The sequence below is a fragment of the Puntigrus tetrazona genome, chromosome 12 (genome assembly GCF_018831695.1).
Source record: "Puntigrus tetrazona isolate hp1 chromosome 12, ASM1883169v1, whole genome shotgun sequence".
In the NCBI taxonomy this organism is placed as follows: Eukaryota; Metazoa; Chordata; class Actinopteri; order Cypriniformes; family Cyprinidae; genus Puntigrus; species Puntigrus tetrazona.
Window position 1 is genome coordinate 3,067,154 of NC_056710.1, and position 18,569 is coordinate 3,085,722.

General features: G+C 37.9%; 1 protein-coding gene across 1 annotated transcript in view; it reads right to left on the reverse strand.

Annotated features, from left to right (window-relative positions):
• Positions 1–16,200, reverse strand: part of LOC122355866 (glutamate receptor ionotropic, delta-1-like) — a 78,925-nt gene extending 62,725 nt beyond the window's left edge. The window contains exons 1-2 of the mRNA XM_043254449.1: positions 15,833–16,200; positions 12,880–13,035 (exon numbers count right to left, since the gene is read on the reverse strand). Of these exons, the coding sequence (XP_043110384.1) occupies positions 12,880–13,035; positions 15,833–15,911 (235 nt within the window). The 5' untranslated portion in view covers positions 15,912–16,200. The remainder of the gene's footprint in view (positions 1–12,879; positions 13,036–15,832) is intronic.
• Positions 16,201–18,569: the final 2,369 nt, after the last annotated feature.

Below are 18,569 nucleotides of genomic sequence, written 5' to 3' on the forward strand. Positions count from 1 at the left end.
ATATATAGTAGTAAATAATGTATACATGTTATATTAATATATTTACTGGTTAGGTATTTTTACTGACACCAACTGCACGATTAAATAACGATAACTGGATAACAACAAATAATACTACGCACAGCAAATTCTGTCACAATTACAAAAACTCATGTGTGATCCTAATAGGAATCATTTATCATTTTTTCTTCAGCCTCCGCCTTCAGCCCAAAACTAGCCAAGTCATGCGATGAGTTTAATAGCAGAGAACCTAGTAAATACGACTCACCAGACTCCGATATTATAAATGCACATCCCTTGCGGGAAAGCTATCTATCATTGCTAATTAGCTTAGCAGCAGGAGCCTTAACGTGGGTGACTAAATATTCCAAATCAGGGTGGTACGAAAGGGCATAGTACTATAACAACAACTCCGCAGGTTACAGTGTGGCTTTTCACATGATGAATTTTCCAAATATACTGTTAGGCTGATGTGATTAAATGTCTCATTAGTCTCATGCAGTGTTTTAACAGTTCCATGTTGAGCCAGAGTTCGCTGACCTGAGAGCAGTGTGAATGATTCATGTGTCCGTCACAGTATGAAATCATAGAAACAAAGGTCACATGTGACATCACCATAAACCTGGCCAGTCGGTACTCAGAAATCGGTAGAACGTTAAAAAAAAGTACAACGATTTCCTCAGATCACAGATGGTAGGAACATTTGTCAAGATGTTGTTGTTCCTTCCAAAAGTGGTCTGAATTAAATCAAGATGTCTGGAAATCTTATCAGCCGTTTGTTTCATAAAGGTATTGGTATCCAACTTTTTTTTGTTTTTTGAATGAGCCCGTTCAAGAGGATTACTTGAATCCAGAAGAAATTAGTGAACAAACACGCTTAAACCAAACACTAGAAATCGCCCTCAAATCAACAGGTTCAGTGAAACTACCGCAGATTTAAAGAATAACTGTGCTTTTATATATCAGGATGAAGCATACTTACAAAACTATAAAGAAATCACATCTATTGTATGAAGCGTTTCACTTGAGAGTGAGCTGCAAACCATCGTGGTGACCTTTCAGTGTAATAAATAAATTGTGACGCCTATTGATGTGCATTTGCTGAATCATCTGCCACAAGAAAAATACAGTTTGTTTGATGTGTGTTGTGTAAACACTACTGTGTCCTGCAGGGATAAGTAAATCATAAGTAACTGACTAAATTTGATAAATTTGAACGCTGTGACTCTATCAAAAGGCTGCTATTTTGCGCTGCCTGGATTTGTAGGGCCCTAGGTCAGACTATGGAAATGGGCCCCACTGGTATAAAACCTGCAGTGTTTTTCATTAATTGCCTAGACTGTGGCAGCCTGTTACACTTCTTGTAGTAGCATAAAAGGTCTCTAACATTGTGCTTTGCTCCATTGCTTTGGCAAAGTATCTGTCAAGTAAACTAAAATTGAGAGCGAGATATGGCTTAGTGCCCTTATCAAATCGCAGAAGGCTGTGATTTAATTCAATAGGTTTATATTTGTGCCTTGTTTCAAAGCTTAACTTTGCCCACACGGTCAGCTCATGATCTGATGTTTTCAGCTTTTTCACATCTCTGCAGTTTAACATGCATTTGGGAATATAACGCTCACTAGTTTTGCATAACTTCCTAAATTTTGGCGTACACAATGAGATAATTACAGAATTTCACTAGATCTCTAATGGCACGCGTTCATAAGCCTTCACAGAATTTTATTTTTTTTTTTCTTCAAAATAAAAGGGTGAGGGCTTGAGGGTTTAAAAAATAAAAAAATAAAAAAATAAAATGAACAGAAGTTTTAGAATAATCCACCTATGTAGTAAAAAAATATCATGAAATATTAATTCATTCATACTTCCTAAAACACCAATGGGACCGTAATGTAATCTGAGACAACATATCATGACAACAAAAAGAAGTTTGAGTCCTGTTTAAGTTCAGGTGCAAAGTGCAAAGTTTGGACATAAAAACCACTGAAACAGATTTCTTTCTCTTTAAGAGAAAGCACTACGCAAACGATCACACTTTAAAAAAATACAGCAATTTAAGTAACAACCAACAGTGATGTGTTTATTGCATTATATACATTCTAGATTGCATAGAACTTGCTTATATCTGAAGAAAATCTAATTAAAATTGTTTTCATGTGACAAGTTAAATGGATGATTTTGAATGCTACAGATATTTTGCAGTGTAATAGATTTACATCTTGACATACATTACATTTACTCATTTGACGGATGCTTTTATCCAAAGTGACTTACAATACATTCAAGCTGTATCTTATCAGTATGCTGTCAGTTTTTCTTTCCTTCGCCATATTATTCATAAGACAGTATGACAAGCCTTATGCCTTGACGTACCCCATTTCTGCCATGCAAACATTACATAGCAAGCATGACAGTCTCAAATAGTCATTAAGTATGCTTTTTCATTATTGTCTTGCTGTCAAGTATGAAGATATTTGAGCAAGGTGTGCAATTTGTGGATAATAATACGATGATATCCACAAACCGTGCAAATGCATGCGGTACCGGAGTTCCCAGCAGTGCACTGCGGCATGAATAAATTATGCTGCGATAATGATTGTTGAACTGTTTGCTGATTTTATTTATACTGTTTTTGTGTTTGCTGTCACTTTCACTTATTTGACAGAGCTCATCTTTCCCGCTCTTATTATGGCTAAATGCAGTGGTACGTGTTTGGATGTTAAGATTAGCAATGTAGCCGTTCTATGTTGATGCCGTGGAGGATTTTGCTGATTGGTGGAACCATGCGGTATTTAACACATATATAAAATCAAAATTAATTTGTTGATTACGAAAACCAAAATCGGTTGAAAACCATAAGCATGGATTATACGTAGCTAGCAAAATTCAAGGAAAAACTGCTTTACATATATTAAACTTAATTTATTGCTGATCAATATATAAACCTTGCTACTGGGTATTTTTAATACATTGAATGTATGGGTATTATTATGATATAAGTCTCAATCTTGATTTATGGATGACTGACAAATATGCGCTACATTACATTTAATAGTTTATACAACAAGGTTATTTGTTAACATTAATATGTAAATTAATGACAAGCAAATGTAAATGAACTGAAAATGCGGTAGTAAAAAGTAAAACTGAAGAGTACAGTGAATGAAAGTTTCTATGCATGCTATTCAGAGTCAGCTAAAATGACATAACGTAAAAAATAAAGCTCAGACTGATCCATGGGTTATTTAGAGTTCTCGTCTATTTTTAAAGATTTTATATCACATGGTTTCACTACTGCGTGTAGGTGCAAGACACATGGATTATGTTTTATATGTGAGTTAAAATGGATGGATTCTATTTTCCCTTACCTGCTACCAGTAGAGCAAGTGTTGGCAGAAATCAGGACTAATGAAGCTGTACTGTTAACATTATCTTGAATTAACTGTCACAGAATATGAAAAATCTTTTTATAACCTTTTATGCCAAATTGTACGGTCACCACCTAACATATTAAGTAACATTTTTTAGGAGAATTAAGTAAAAATAGCTGCCTTCTGAAAGGTTTAGAATTTCTTATTTTAGATAGATAGATTTTTTTTTCTTGCTGCTTAGAGAACAGGGCATCCCACAGGAATGATGTTGCATCCCCCTGACTTTTGAGTGTGTTTAGTCCAAAGTGGAATCATACATCAAAAAGAGTCTCTCAATAAAAGCCATGGTCCCTCTGAGACCCTTTTCCCTGACACACCCTCTGAAATGGGCCTGAGATTCCTTTTCCCTCTAGTCTTTTAAGTGCACTCACAAGACATAGAAATCCTTGAAACAAATGCGTACAAGCATGTTTTGATAACTTACTTCAAGTTAGATTCATGGTACAAACATGACTGGATTATACATCAAACTTTTTCTGCAATGTGCTTTTGTAAGATTTTATATATTTGTGTATTGCAAATTTTATGTAATTTAATGTTTTCACTATTAGTCATGTTTAAAAATCATGTGACTTTATTTGGCCAGGTCATCTGACTTTAAAACTGACTTTTAGGGCTAGCGCTTAGAAATAAAATAAAATCTACACTAATATATGTAATGGGGATGAGCTACTAAATGTAGATAGCAGTGCAAACAATGTATTTGAATTAAAAATGTTATTGGAACATGTGGGAACATCAACTATTTGCAGTCATTGATAAAAATGCTTCCGTGATTGGTGGATCTCTCCTTAGGATTATGGGTAGTGTAGTTTTTTACCAAGAATGCTGCTATTAGCACATATACCTAAACCTAACCCAAATTCTATAAATAAGTAAATAATCTATAGCTCTATCAGCATAGCATCAAAGTAAAAGCACTGCTACTGGCCTCTTGCAGCTTATTACTTTGTTTAAAACTTCTACTAACTGAAAAAAGACCATTTTTAGCAACAAACTAAATATAGAAAAACAGCCATTGTTGAAGCCAGACAGCATGTCATCATAAATGCCACTAGTGTTTTTTTTTTTTTAGAAATGTTATTCACTAGGGGCCTGAACAGTTACTTGATCTAGTGATCAAAGTCGCTAAATCAGCTACAGTGGTTGCTATCAAACAGGTCCAGACATGATTAACGTTCTTATCTTCACACAGGCGGATGGCAAAGAGTTGCATTCAATGACATCACAGGCTGATCGGATTTTTTAACCAAACACATTTGAAGCTCTCTCCACAAATCACTACACACTGGATCCATTTAAACGAAGAAAAGATGAAGCTTACTTGCCGAAAAAGCGATTTGTCTCAGGTCAACAGGTCGAGTCGGAGTCAATTCGAGGGAAACGGTGATAAAGTCCAAGTTAAGTCTCAAATAATTGTGGAGCTACATATCAAGTTCTCAAAATTGTGACTGGGTGCTACCTATAAAGCCATCAGCTTTTTCTCACAGGAGTGTTTTATCAGGTTCCACACATGACATGCTGTCTCTCCGTTATAAAGCTGTACAGCACACAGATTAGATGCACTGCAATGGAAACCGGTTTGGAAAAGTTTGCAAATTAATTATCTCAGCAACTCGGCTTGGACGCACCGGCCGAGCTAATGGATGAAGCCGTGGCTCAGCCACAGCAGTATATCTCTCTTCAGATAGGCCTAGGCTTGCACTTTCAGATGTTTATCCCTTCCTCAGCTATGCTTCTGGCTGTTTAAACTCTAGCTGCCGTAGATGGATCAGTGAATCCCTCACAGCCTGATTAATTCCCCCGCATTGTTTCCTCTCCCATGCAATGGACATCTTTCACATGAAGTGTCAGCTAGTACTGACTGTAACAGCGTAGGGAAGCGGTTCGATTGCCCAGGAGAGAGAGCTCAATCTCCTGATGCCGTGATCCTGTGCATCCCTTTGCATCTCTGCTACGTTTGATCTTCAGAGAGAACACACGAAGAGAGCAATGCTAAGCTCAGGCGTTGGATACTATTTACTGTTTTGCATTTGGTAGACTCTTTTTTCTATTGAGTTATGCATTGTATGCAAGCATTATGCATTGCATTTTTAAGGTGTATATATTCTTTCTTTCTTTGTTTAACAGTTAACACATTCCTTGGGAATCAAACCCATTACTTTGGTGTATCAGCACATGTTCTACTGCTTGTGCTAGTGAAATGCAGATGCTACGTCCTATTTTTCAATGTCACATTATGAATGTTTCAAAAAAGCAAAAAAATTGTCTTAATTTTTGTCTTAATTTATTAATATTTTGACAGAAAGCATCTTATCAGTTTTATATTTTATAAAAGCATGTTTTGTACGCAAATAAAAGCAGATCTTTATACAGTGATGCATTATTATTAAGACAGTTTAGGACAGTTTATTAAGTGTTTAAAGTTGATTCTGCTTGTAAGGATACAGCTGAAGTGATCTCGCTGGCGTGCGCGCACACACACACACACACACACACACACATATCACTTCCAACACTGCTAACTGGACAGGGCAGTTGGTACTTTATCAAAATAAAATACAGTGAAGCAAACATAAGCGTGTCTGCCCCTGTGTCACCATTGGAATGCGACTGAAGCGCAAAGCCTTTAATTACATAAAAAATAATAGTTCAGCATTCAGATGCAATTACATCACAAATATAAAAATAATATGGAATATTTGGATTTGTACCGAAAGAGAGAGGTAGGATATACCTGCACATTTTGCAAACAGTTGAGTTTGCAAGTTTTTAAAGTATACACCTTTGTCAGTCTATCTGAGAGATGCGTTCAAAATGCGTTCTTCTGCTGGTTATCAAACAGCGTGGCATTGCTGTGTGTTACTCTTCTGGACTGGTAGGGGGGAATTGCCTGTGTTCGTTGTAAGGCCGACAGTCATCTTTACCGTGTATCGTACATGTATCGTGACACCCCTAATATATCTAAAAAATTATAATTGCATAAATTTACTGAATGTTCCTGACCTTAGTGGGTATCTGCATATACATAACATTTATGCAATACTCACCACATACATATATAAATATTATGATTACGTTATTACAATTTGTAATCAAGAGTAATTGCATGATTCAAATGAATTCAAAAGTAGTGTATTGAGCACTTCTTTTTTTATTTAAAAGTACTGCTATATGAACAAAAGTTCAATAACACTTTCTTTCTTTTATTTACGCAGTATCCCTCTTACATAGCCTAGTAGAAGTTAAAATATTTCTTTCAAATCTCAACTTAAACATTAATTTAATCAAATTAAATACAAAACTTAAGCTGTTTTTACCCCTCCTGTGACCCATGGTTTTTCTGTGTGTATTCAGAGCCAGCGTTCAACGGTCTTTCAAATTAATAATAACAATAAACCCTGTGTTAATGCACAATAAAATAATTGTCAACGTTAATTAATTAATGAGATAATAACGTGCTAACTTGCACAGCCCTGATACATACATGCATACACACGCACACAAATAACACCTAGCATAATTTAAACATCTTTGTTGCTCTCTAGGAAAGCTGTTTAAGGACCGATAAAGATGTTGATCCAGGAACATGTCCTACTTGGCAAAATCACAGTAATTGTGAGTGATCCATGTGGAGAGCTTCTGACAGAGATTAGAAATGTCTTAATCAGCCAGCTTTCAAACACAGAACTGAGCCAAGTAATGAAGGCAATATCTGCAAATGACAGACAAATTCAAATTATGTTTCTGCATGAATAATGCAGTTAGGCATGAAAACATTCTACTCACAGAATTGTGCAGGGTGCTGCCCAGGGTGGACAAATATGTTGTTTTTACAAGAACACTGTGTAATTTGGCAATCAAATGGCTAGCCTTGGTAACAAGGTAATTAACCTCATTTATTTGTGTTGAAAGTGCATTTAAGGTCCCATACTGTGCAATTTAGTTCAAGAGCAAATCACAAAATCAGAGACCCTCACTAAAACAGGCCAGCAGCCATACAGTGTCATTCTCTCTATGGTCAGTGGAGGATTGATGCTCGGCCCACACAGCCCAGAATAAGGGTCCATATGTTAGTGTGTCTCAAGAGTGTGTGGGCTGTTGATGTGTGTGTGTGAATACACACTTCTCCTTCATTTGTATGCATCCCACGCACTCATGCCGACGTCTGCACACCGAATGGTTTAAAACTGAGCGGTACAGGCCAAAAATATACGTGCGGGTCATTTCTCAAACCTCTAACATTAGCATCTCCTAATGGAGAGAAAGGTCCAAGGACTCGTCTTACTCAGTGGCATCCGAATAACTCCATTACAACTCCTCTGCAGCTGTGTAAGTCATCTCAGAAGCATGGGCAAATACAGCAGGGGAGGCAACATAAATGTTTGGTGGACACTGTCCTCTCTCTGTTAAGTATGAGCATCCATGGCTAGACACATGATATCAACCCCTGCTGTTAGTATGAGCTATCAGCCGCTATCTGTGTTCAGTAATTGATCAGAATATACAAGTCTAACACTCGTAAGATGTTTCACAGATATTGCAAAGGGTGATATCATCTAAATTAATAATTCACAAAAACAGTGTTATTTACACATTAAGTCAAGTGTTCATAGCATCATATTTGACACATCTGGCTTTGCTATAGGAGAATATGGAGCTCATATTCAAGGATAAAAACACAAACTGAACATATATAATTTGGTGCAGCTGGTGTTTTTTATGAAAAGTAAGATACAATTCTGATAGCTTGTAATACAAATCAATGAGATCTCCACTTTAGTAAACCTTTAGCCTTATTACTTTTCATTAAATCTGCTTAATTGCTCAATATTGTAAATGTTAAAATATAAAGGCTCACATAATAGTCACAGGACCATTCTAGTGCTGGTCATCTGTATTTAAAGAGGCACCTCAATTTCAGAATAACCACCATCCAGTGAATTTGTATGAAGGAAAAAAAATGGCAAAGTCCAAGCTTCAGTAGCAATAAACTATCCCTCTAATTATCATATGAATATGTGAGGTAAGTGGCAGCTGCACTTAAATGTGGGAGTAATTTTCTTAAAAACCATAGCAACTCTGAACTTATGGCTTCAAGCTAGAAACATGGTTGCCGACAGCTTAAACTGTTTGATGTTGGCTGTTTTTCTTTTCCTTGTGTGTTAAAGGTTTCCCGTATACCTCAAGGCTGGTTGTAGCAACAGCGGTAATGAGAAACAATATTAAAGTTGTGATTAAAGTGATTAAAGATTACCTTTTTCCATATGAGTTTCTTTCACTGGACAAGACCATTTTATTATGTACACATGGATTATTTTAACTGAATTTTCTGTAAATTGCTCCACGAAAGCAATAAAATCTGTGAAAGAATGACATTAAAAAACAAACATTTACAGAAAAAGGAAGATGGGTCGATGGGTTTGCTTCTCCATCAGAACAGATTTGGAGAAATGTATTTGGATGCATTGCATCATTCGCTCACCAATGGATTTCAGTGCGTGGGTGCCATCAGAATGAAGGTCAAACAGCTGATAAAAACACCATAGTAATCCACATAGCTCCGGTCAATCAATCAACTCATCAATTAGTCTTGTGAAAGTGAAAAGATGCTTATTTGTAAGAAACAACGCCATTATAAAGTCATTTGTCTGGTCAAATACAACTACATAAACCGTAATAACACTTCTTCGGAAAAAAAAAATCCATCCCCTATTATCCTCTCACATCAAAATCCACTGTCAAATATGTTTAGAACATTTTAACTGTATTCACTTGTAAATGGTGCTTGAGCTGTGCATATTTCTATTTTGATTTAATTAGGGGACTTTTTCTCTGATAAAAGCAATGTTATGGATAGAGAAATTGTATTTTAAGCAATGGTTTAAAGTTAAAAACATGTTAAAGATAGATTTGTTTTTGCTTTATAAGACGTTAATTGATGGAGTACAATTAAGTTGTGCTTGAGTTGTACTTTTATCAGCTGTTCAGATTCTCATTCTGATGGCACATATTCATCGCAGAAGATTCATCAATGAGCAAGTGATGCTAAATTCGTTTCGATGAAGAAACAAACTCATCTACATCATGTATGGCTTGAGGATGAGAATTATTTTAGTAAATGTTAATGTTTATTGAACTATTCATTGAAGTACTTGACCAGATGCAGTTGTGACACAAATCAGAAGATAAATCCATGCTGTTGCCTTTCCAAAAAAAGCAATCTGAGTGCTATTATACAGTTAACTAGCAAGGAAAAGAAGAGTATGAAAACAGCATCTATGATATAATAAATAAAAGGTCCTGCTGCATTTATGGAGAGGTTTGGGGCAGAGCAGGCAGTTTAGGTAAAGCTCCAAATCTTTACTGACATCCTGACACCATGAAAAACCTTGTGAGAATCATCTAGTGGGTTTCATTACACCATTTCCATTTGTTTCTGCAATAGGTTTTACACTTTTGAGTATGAAATGAGAGCCTGAGGATACAGCATGAAAGTATAACACATTTGTCAATTATAAAGACACACGGCAAGTAATAAAAATTCAAAAAGGGTTAAAGTATTAATCTAAGATCAACTTCAGGCAATAGAATCAGGCAATAGGCAGCAATGTAATGAACAATTCACAAGGATTTCCTGTATTATTGATGGGAAGCTCATAGTCATACCAGCAGATAATTCTTTAATAGGTTATTTGACGACATCACATTATTCTGTATTGAGCACACATAAAGTAAAATCTTGAGGAGTGAAAATTCAATTTTATTTTCTCCAGTTAAAAACTAGTAAAGTGTCTCAGGAAAGAATGTCTGGAAAATATTTAATTCCAAATAAAAAAAAAAAAACAGTAATATGTGTTACTATGTTTGTTACTGTGGTTATCATGGTAATATGTTTTATATTTCCTTTAAGCTGATTTATATGAAAACTTGTATTAGAGTTGTTTTTGAGAGTCCAATAACAATCATAATTAAAGGAATAGTTCACCCAAAACTGAAAATGACAGAATATTTCACTCACNAAAAAAAAAAAAATCCTGGCTCGTCCAAGCTTGGTAATGGTCGTGGATAGTGGCCATTATTTTAAAGCTCCATAAATCAGATATATCTGTTGTGAAACTAACCTTTACCCCCCTGTGAGGCTCATCAAATGTCCTCTGATGATGGGTTTTTGCAACAAAAATATTTCTAGTTTTCAAATTATAAATTAAATATCTTACCTTATTAAATATCTTTTTTTCCTGTGAGCGCCGAGTTTCGGCTTCTTGGCTGACTTCTGACTCGACGTACGGCATATGACGTAAGCCAGCAAAAAAGGCAGAACTCGGAGTTCTCGCAGAAAATAACACAGTTATTTATATAAAGTCAGTTATGCACATTATTTTAAAAAAACTATAAATATTTTTGTTTCAAAAAACAATCAATCTGCTTCGGAGGATATTGTGATAACCCCCCGAAGGCGTAAAGATTCACAACGGATATACGATTTACGGAGCTTCAAATAATGGCCGCTATCCACAAGCATTACCAAGCATGGAAGTGCCAGGATACATTTTTTAAAAACTCTAGAATGGCTTGTATACGGTATATTGTGAATATACCGTAAATTTTATTTTTGGGTAAACTATTCCTTTAATATAAATGTTGTGTATAACAAAGATTTATACTATATAAGAATTATATATTCGCCAATGTATTCGTTTATGTAATTTGAGGAAAATCACATTTAAAGCTATAGATTAGTGAAAAAAAAAGTTTTGATATATTCATGGTAGGAAATTTACAAAATGCATTAATGGAATGATTTTTATTTAATATCCTAATGATTTTTGGCATAATAAAATCTATAATTTTGACTTATAGAATATAGTTTTGGCTATTGCTACAAATATACCCAAGCTACTTATGACTGGTTTTGTGGTCCAGGGTCACATATAAAGAACATTATATTTTGTTTGTTACAGGACCATTAGGAGTTTTTGCACAGCAGTGATTTTTCTTTCAGTTAGTTCGGTGACCCAGACACATGCTTGACAGGTTTAGTAAGAGTCACCCTTTAACACCGCAGAATGAAAAAGTCTCTCTGCTGCTTAATAAAATGAGCCCCAATGCTTTCTTCCAGCACATCCCAGAACACAATGTGGGCTACTGTTACCATTTTGAGATGGCAACTGTGACCACTAAAAAGAACTCCATTGGCTGTCTTGAATGGCCTGGAATCTATTCACAGAGCCAAAATCAACAGGGCATTCAGTCAAGAGAGCACAGCATCACTGTGCTTAGGTACTTACACACTGCCCTGCATTTCAACCACACCACCATGACAACACATTCATGCAGAAGATCACAGATATCCGGATATTGCCAGATGATAGCAAAAACAGAGGTCCGGTAGCAAAAAAAAAAGCATTTGAGTGGCAACTCCAAAGAAATGAAGCTGAACATTTCCTGAACGTTTCAAGCACCAGTGAGACGCTATGAATGTTTATCTCTGGTGTGCAAAACAAATCAACGTACAATGAGACGGTTTTGTTGTGGATGTTAACACCAGCTATATTAAAAAGAGTTAAGTTCCCCTGTGCCATTCGCAGCGTTGACGGAATAAGGATGTTCTCCAAGCGTGCTCGTGTTATTCCTCAGGTTGACAAGGTGACGTGTGGGAAATAAAACACCTCACCAAACCAACCTGAAAGACGCCTATTACACTCAAAGCAAAGAACTGTGGAAAACTGCACGTAGACTTGACGAGACAGTGAGTGCTATGATTGCGGACTAGTTGATAAGGGTTCAAATAATAGCATAGGAAGAAGAATTACGAATAAACCCTTAGCGCTATATCCGTGTCAATAGCTCAATTAGATTGATCCCAGTGATATATTTTCGAACCCAATCGTAGAATATTGTGATGGAGGATATTTTCAACAGCAATAATCATTGCCCATCATCATCACCATCGTCTTCATGGTCAATCCCAGCATCATTAACTGCCATTAGCCCATTCAGAAGAAGACATTCTCTTTTTCCTCGCCTTTCAAAATGATCTTTCGGAAAGCTCAAGCTTTAGAGCACTCGTCCTCAACTGCAATTATGTGGAAAATTGTTATCGAGCCCAGCTTGACTCAATACCTCCACCTAGCTCTTCTTTCACAGAAGACACTAGACTGTGGGGAAGCTTCAGGTGGAAGCCTTTGAAACCAAACGTCACCTTTCATGCTGGCATTAAACAAACACACATACATTTTCAAGACATCTTGGCTTGCCGTAAGCACGCTCTGAACAAAAGCAGAAACGCTGGCGATGTGTGTCATTTCAACTCGGCGATGTCTTGTTGGAGGGTTATTCAACCCCTAGACAACAACTTGCATGTAAATCTTTTAGCATGTACACACAGACGTCAGGGAATGATGTAGTTGGAGAGTCTAGAGACATAACACGATGATTCACTCACCTTCCTGGACTGCCTGAAAGGGGTTGTTGGGTTCGATATATTTTATGGAGTGGGTGATTTTCTCGCTCTGCAAAATGTCATCGTTGAGGCTGAGGTCAGAGATCGCCAACTGAAACACCTCATCATCCCGTGCTGCGTTCTCCTCAAAAATGGCACCTGCGGGCATGTGCAGATAGTTATCTGGGTCTTAGTGAAGCGTACAAAGAAACCGAAGCAATTGCTCATTTGCATACAGAGGGCAACTGACTTGCAAGGCTCATCTTGCTCACAGGCCTATTATTTTACAAGCATCTACAATTATTGGCAGATGCTTTTATCCAAAGCCACTTAAAAGTGAAGTCGAGGTACTTATTGTTTTTGTTCATTTATAATATTTTTTTCTATCCGTGTGTATGTTCTTTCAGATTGAAGACATGACCTTGACATTTCTAGCGCTATGCTCTACCAGTTGAGTAATGGAAACCCATTCTACAGAGAGCTCAGAGCTAAAATAAGACTGTTGTTTGTTTCACTAAATACAAACACAAAAAGATAAGGAAGACCCCTGATATTTTACTCATCACCTCTTTTTTAAGAAAATAATAAACATTGAGAAACCTTTTAATTCAAGATTAAAGGTGAACAAATAAAACAAGGGTCTAAAAAGTTGTATCTGTTTCATTTTAGGACTCACCAATGGATTGATGGTGAATTTTTTGACCAGCCCCTGCAAGTAATTACCACTTAGCCAATCTGGACTCCACTTTATTGTAGCGGTCTTTAATTATGCACTAACATCTAAATTGATAATTTGATACAATGCACTTATTGTGTACATACATGTTTTATGCTGTAGTGATATTAAATATGTAAAATGGGTTACACTTTATTTTAAGGTGTCCTTATTAAAGTGTACATATACATTTAATTAGTAAATGCATGTGCTTACTATTTGGTTAGGGTTAGGATTAGGGTTTGTCTTTGGAATACTTGCATATAAGGACATATTAAAATAAAGTTTTACCAAAAATGTGTTCATATAATTACTGTACATTCGTAATTATTACCTAGTAATTACGTCGGCATCTGTTTTGTAATACAACAAACACAATAGGTATGCCAAAAAACGAAGGTAATTGCATACATTATACAGTTAAAACAAAGTGGGAATAAAAATCCTTACTGTTAGGTATTTACATTCCAAGCAGGTGTTTATCAAAGATACCTACAGTAAAGTTGTGCGACAAGTTACGTGTAGATGAATTCATATTATAGCAGCCTAAAGTATTTAAGTTTCTGCATGATGTCTGGAATTGGTTTTAGAAAGACTGAGAGGTCTCATTTCTCTTTGGCCAAAATGTACCCATCTTTTCTACCTGTGTTAGAGGAGCCCAATAGGATGGGCAGGTAGACAGGTAGAATCTGGTTGATGTATCACTGCAGTGTTCATCTTATTTAGCAGAAATAGGGGTGTCGCATCTGTTCATTCTAGTTGCCAGTGAGAGCAGCCCTGATCCACACTGCCTGTACTAGCCTTCCAATTACCAGTTTTGGATGGCCACTGCCTCTGTAAATCACCATGCCGCCCTGAAAATCACTTCATGTCACCCTCTCCATTCACTGGACGGCCCTATTTTTCTTTTGCCCTTCGGAGATGAATTTGGTCAGGATGATAACGTGAGCGGATGTGGCAAAGTGGAAGTATTGGGCACTGGAGAGGTTGGAGGTTGTTATTTCACCTGCGCTGTGCACTTTTGAGTCCTGCCTATTACACTGCCACAGATACGCCCTCATCTGCACTTAAAGGTAAGAGCTGGATGAAAACGTTGTAAGACCTAATTTTTAAAGCTGGTAATGGAAGTGGAATTTCTGACCTAGACCCATGCAACAGGTAGATAAACTGAACTATCTGAGAGCAACCTGTAGATGTATTTCTGTGTGCATAGGGATAGAGAGTCCTTTCACTCTGCATATTGCGTCCACCACAGTTCAGAACATGTCAATTGCATTCAATGCGTGCGATTTCAATGTGTGCCTGCCAGATATATCTAAAAGCGATTGGTGAATCATCCCCAAGTTCTTGGTCAAATATTACCTAAGACATAGACTGCACTAAAAACTATGAAACCCTGAGGCTTTGATATAAATGACAAGTAGTTTTGTTGAAGGCCAAATAGAGTTTAGAGACAAAAGTACTTCAGAACTGCCAATGACAAATATGGCGGCTTTTTTTTTTCACAGATTCAAATAAATCTTCTGCTTAATGAGCCAACGGCTGATTCGATAGGATAAATTAGTGTTTGGATCTGTGTTCTTCATGACAACTGAATAGAGCCACAGACGCCCTCCCCAGCAGAGCCTCTTCCTCCTCTTTTCTGCTGTTGGAGAGCCAAAATCTTTCTTTCCTCACGTTTGGAGAGATAATCAGAATGCACGGGGTGTCCAGTGCACGCAAAGGGGATTGGTTAAGATGACATTTACGGCCTGGGATAGCCAAGAATAAGCATTTGTCCCCTTGTCATTTATTTACTTCAGCATCCTTTATTAAGATTTCCCTCACGTTCCATACAAAGTTCAATCTTATAGATGGGAGGGGGAGAGCAACCCACACACATTGGCTTACTCTGCCTTATGACAGACGCCTCCTGTTTTTCCAACTTACCTGAAATCTGCGATTTACACAATTAAGCGATCCTCGTGAACAACCTGCTAAGACTGGGATTAGATTAGTCTTGTCCATGCATCTGTCATTGCAATGGATCTATCGGCAATGTGAACAAGAGAGACGTTATCATCACAAGTGGTCTGCTCAATTGATATTCAGCCCGATGAGCAGGGCACATTTTCAATGCTTATTTACAATGGATATTTCGCGCCGACCCCCTACAACACACTTCCCTTAGAGTCCTCGTTCTGGATGGCGCATTCATTATCATTTGCAACAAATAAAGGCTTTGAACAGCTCACTCCTTACCGATGTGAATGATGGAGTCGGCTCCCACCGAACTGCATTGCAATATCCCAAAAGAAAGGCATATTATCAACAATTCCATCTCCGCTTCTCTCCAAAGCCGCGCATCCACACGATCCTCAGATGTCCGTAAATTCCCAGTGAGTGAGAAAAGTACGTCAAAGGATAGCAAACGCACCTGTGATAAACCAAAAAGTGCGCCGGCGCTGAAAGAAAGCGCTAGTGCAAGGAACACTGTGAGGGAATACGGGGGAAATCGGGAAGGAGAAAGGCAGGTCGCCTGTTGGAGGGTAACGGTCGCTTCAGGATCCGGCGCGTTCGCTCCGCAGGTCTCGCTCTCGCGCGGCGCTCGCGGAGTCTGAGACACATCACAAACTCCAAACTGCGGAGGAGGGACACCCCCGCGCGCGCGCGCCCTCGCTGGCTTGTTCGCTCGTTCCAGAGAGCGAGCGCGAGCGCGCGCGCGGAGAGATGGAATTCGGCGCCAAGCCGGAGAAGAGGACAGCGCTAAACATACATGCAGCTGCTTTAGGAAGACATTACCGCGTTCCGCCTGAGCAAATTCTTTGGTCTCTGTAAACATGCATCATGACTGGTAAACAAAAAACGCGTTTCGCAACCTTTACGCGATTTTCGCCATACGCGTAGCGTTTCCAAAAACAGATCAACTTTTAAGAACGAGGTCCCTGCGTTCTGCTTCATTCGTGCGCTTGGTCCTTTTAAACGCGATATGTTTACATATATTTCCACCCGTGAAAGCATGGGGAAAGCGAACGTGTGGAGAGAAATGTGGAAAGCCGACGGTTCACCGATTCATCGAACGAAGCGGTAACTTTTTGAGTGTTCGAGTGTACTGTTGATTCATTCTCTATTTTTTTTTATCGCTGATTATACTGGACGTTGAATTACAGTTCGTAAACATACACCTAGCTGCCAATAAGGACACTAAAGATGGTATATTCGCAGGGATTTCCACATGGGAGAGATGAATGAGGACTCGGTGCTTCAGTGTTTTACGTTGCGCGCAAAAGGAAACGCTAACTTTTTTTTTTCGAGTGTTAAAGTGTGCTTTAGATCATTTCTCGCTTGGTTTACCGGATAATGCAGCGCAGAAAATCGCTGTGCAATGTCACGAAGAGGAATCGACCTTTCCGCGGCGCGAAACGGAGCACCGCTGTCAGAAGTCCGTGGAAATTCTCCACGTACGGCGCATTTCTCCCTGCGAACAAGCTTTCATTCAGACACGGTGTTTAAATTTCGTAAGGACGTGTTTCAGGGACGATCGTGCCGGTAAAGACTGGAACTGTGGGCTATGCTGTCTTCACGACAGCATGTTCTTTGTGTATCTTTCAAGGTTTCCCTGCAATGTGTACAAGGGTTTTTAAATGTAACACGGTTAAGGAAGATTTTTCAGGTCGTAACCAAAATTATCCATTTTCGTTTACGTCAAAACATCATTTGGCTACTTAAAGTAATAACTGCACACTTTGTATAATGTAAGACGTGCGGCATTTTACTAACATGCACTTGTGTTTGTCTCATAACTGTTTTGCTTGTTTGTTTTTGTATGGTCAAAATCTTATTTGATTTTAACCTTTAATTTGAGGTTTACGTATGTCATTTATCTTCTAAACTTTTAACATGTTGATATCAAATGGTAGTAGAACGAGAACAGATTGATGGAGAAATGAACTTCAGAGAGAGAAATGAAGAGCACCGACTGAAGACTTCATCAGCCGAGACCAAACATTATATTCTTATTCTTACAATTAAAGGATATTTCTTGCGGTTGTATATAAGAACAGAAATGTCCCTTAATTGTTTGGTTAAGTATATGTGATGTCTTTCAGCACCACACACCGGCGGACAGCTCCCGTAAGCTCTGTCGGTCACGAACAGAATTACAATGGATCAATCATCAAGCTCCAAGGCACTGAGCCCTCTCCCTTTCATGTTCATATCTGCATCGAGCACAGTGTTTCAGTTTTACGTAAACCAGCTTTTCTAATCTAATTATTCCTGCAAATTGTCTGGAAGCATTCAAAGGAAATATATTATAGCAACGTGATTCTACGCTTGTTGCAGAAAAAAGAAATGTTCAAAGCCGACCTCCGTTTTGTCGTACTGTAAATCGGTCGCACGGAACTGTTCCGTGATTAGATTCAGTTGAAACCAAATGATTAAAATGCATGCTACACCGTAGGCTATAGGTTGACACATCAGCAATGTTATTTATTTAGCAAATCAGTCACTATAAATAACGCGTATATCGCAAATGTGCGTAAAAATACAACGCGCAACATTCATCGTCTAATATCGTCTATCGCTGATGTATATGTATAGCAGATAAACGATTTTATATGTGGCAGCTGTGTTGTGGAGAGGGAAAAGTGTCTGAACCCTGCTGGAGCATGTGTGTGTGTGTATGTGTGTGTGTGTGTGTGTGTGTGTGTGTGTGTGTGTGTGTGTGTGTGTGCCAAAACCAGACTGCGATGGTTAGCTGGTTTTAGCAAGACATAGCTGGTCTCACAGCCTGGCCAAGCTGGCGTTAAGCTGCTTTTGTTGCGTTCAAGTAATATCGGAAATATTAGTGTATACGAAATAAATTCACATTAACGCCACAGTCATAATTACAATTTAAAAAACCAAATGAGTTGGGGTCGTCGATTTTTTGCACAGTGGATGCATTCCCTCTATTGATTAGAAATGTGTTGAAATGTATATATATATATATATACAT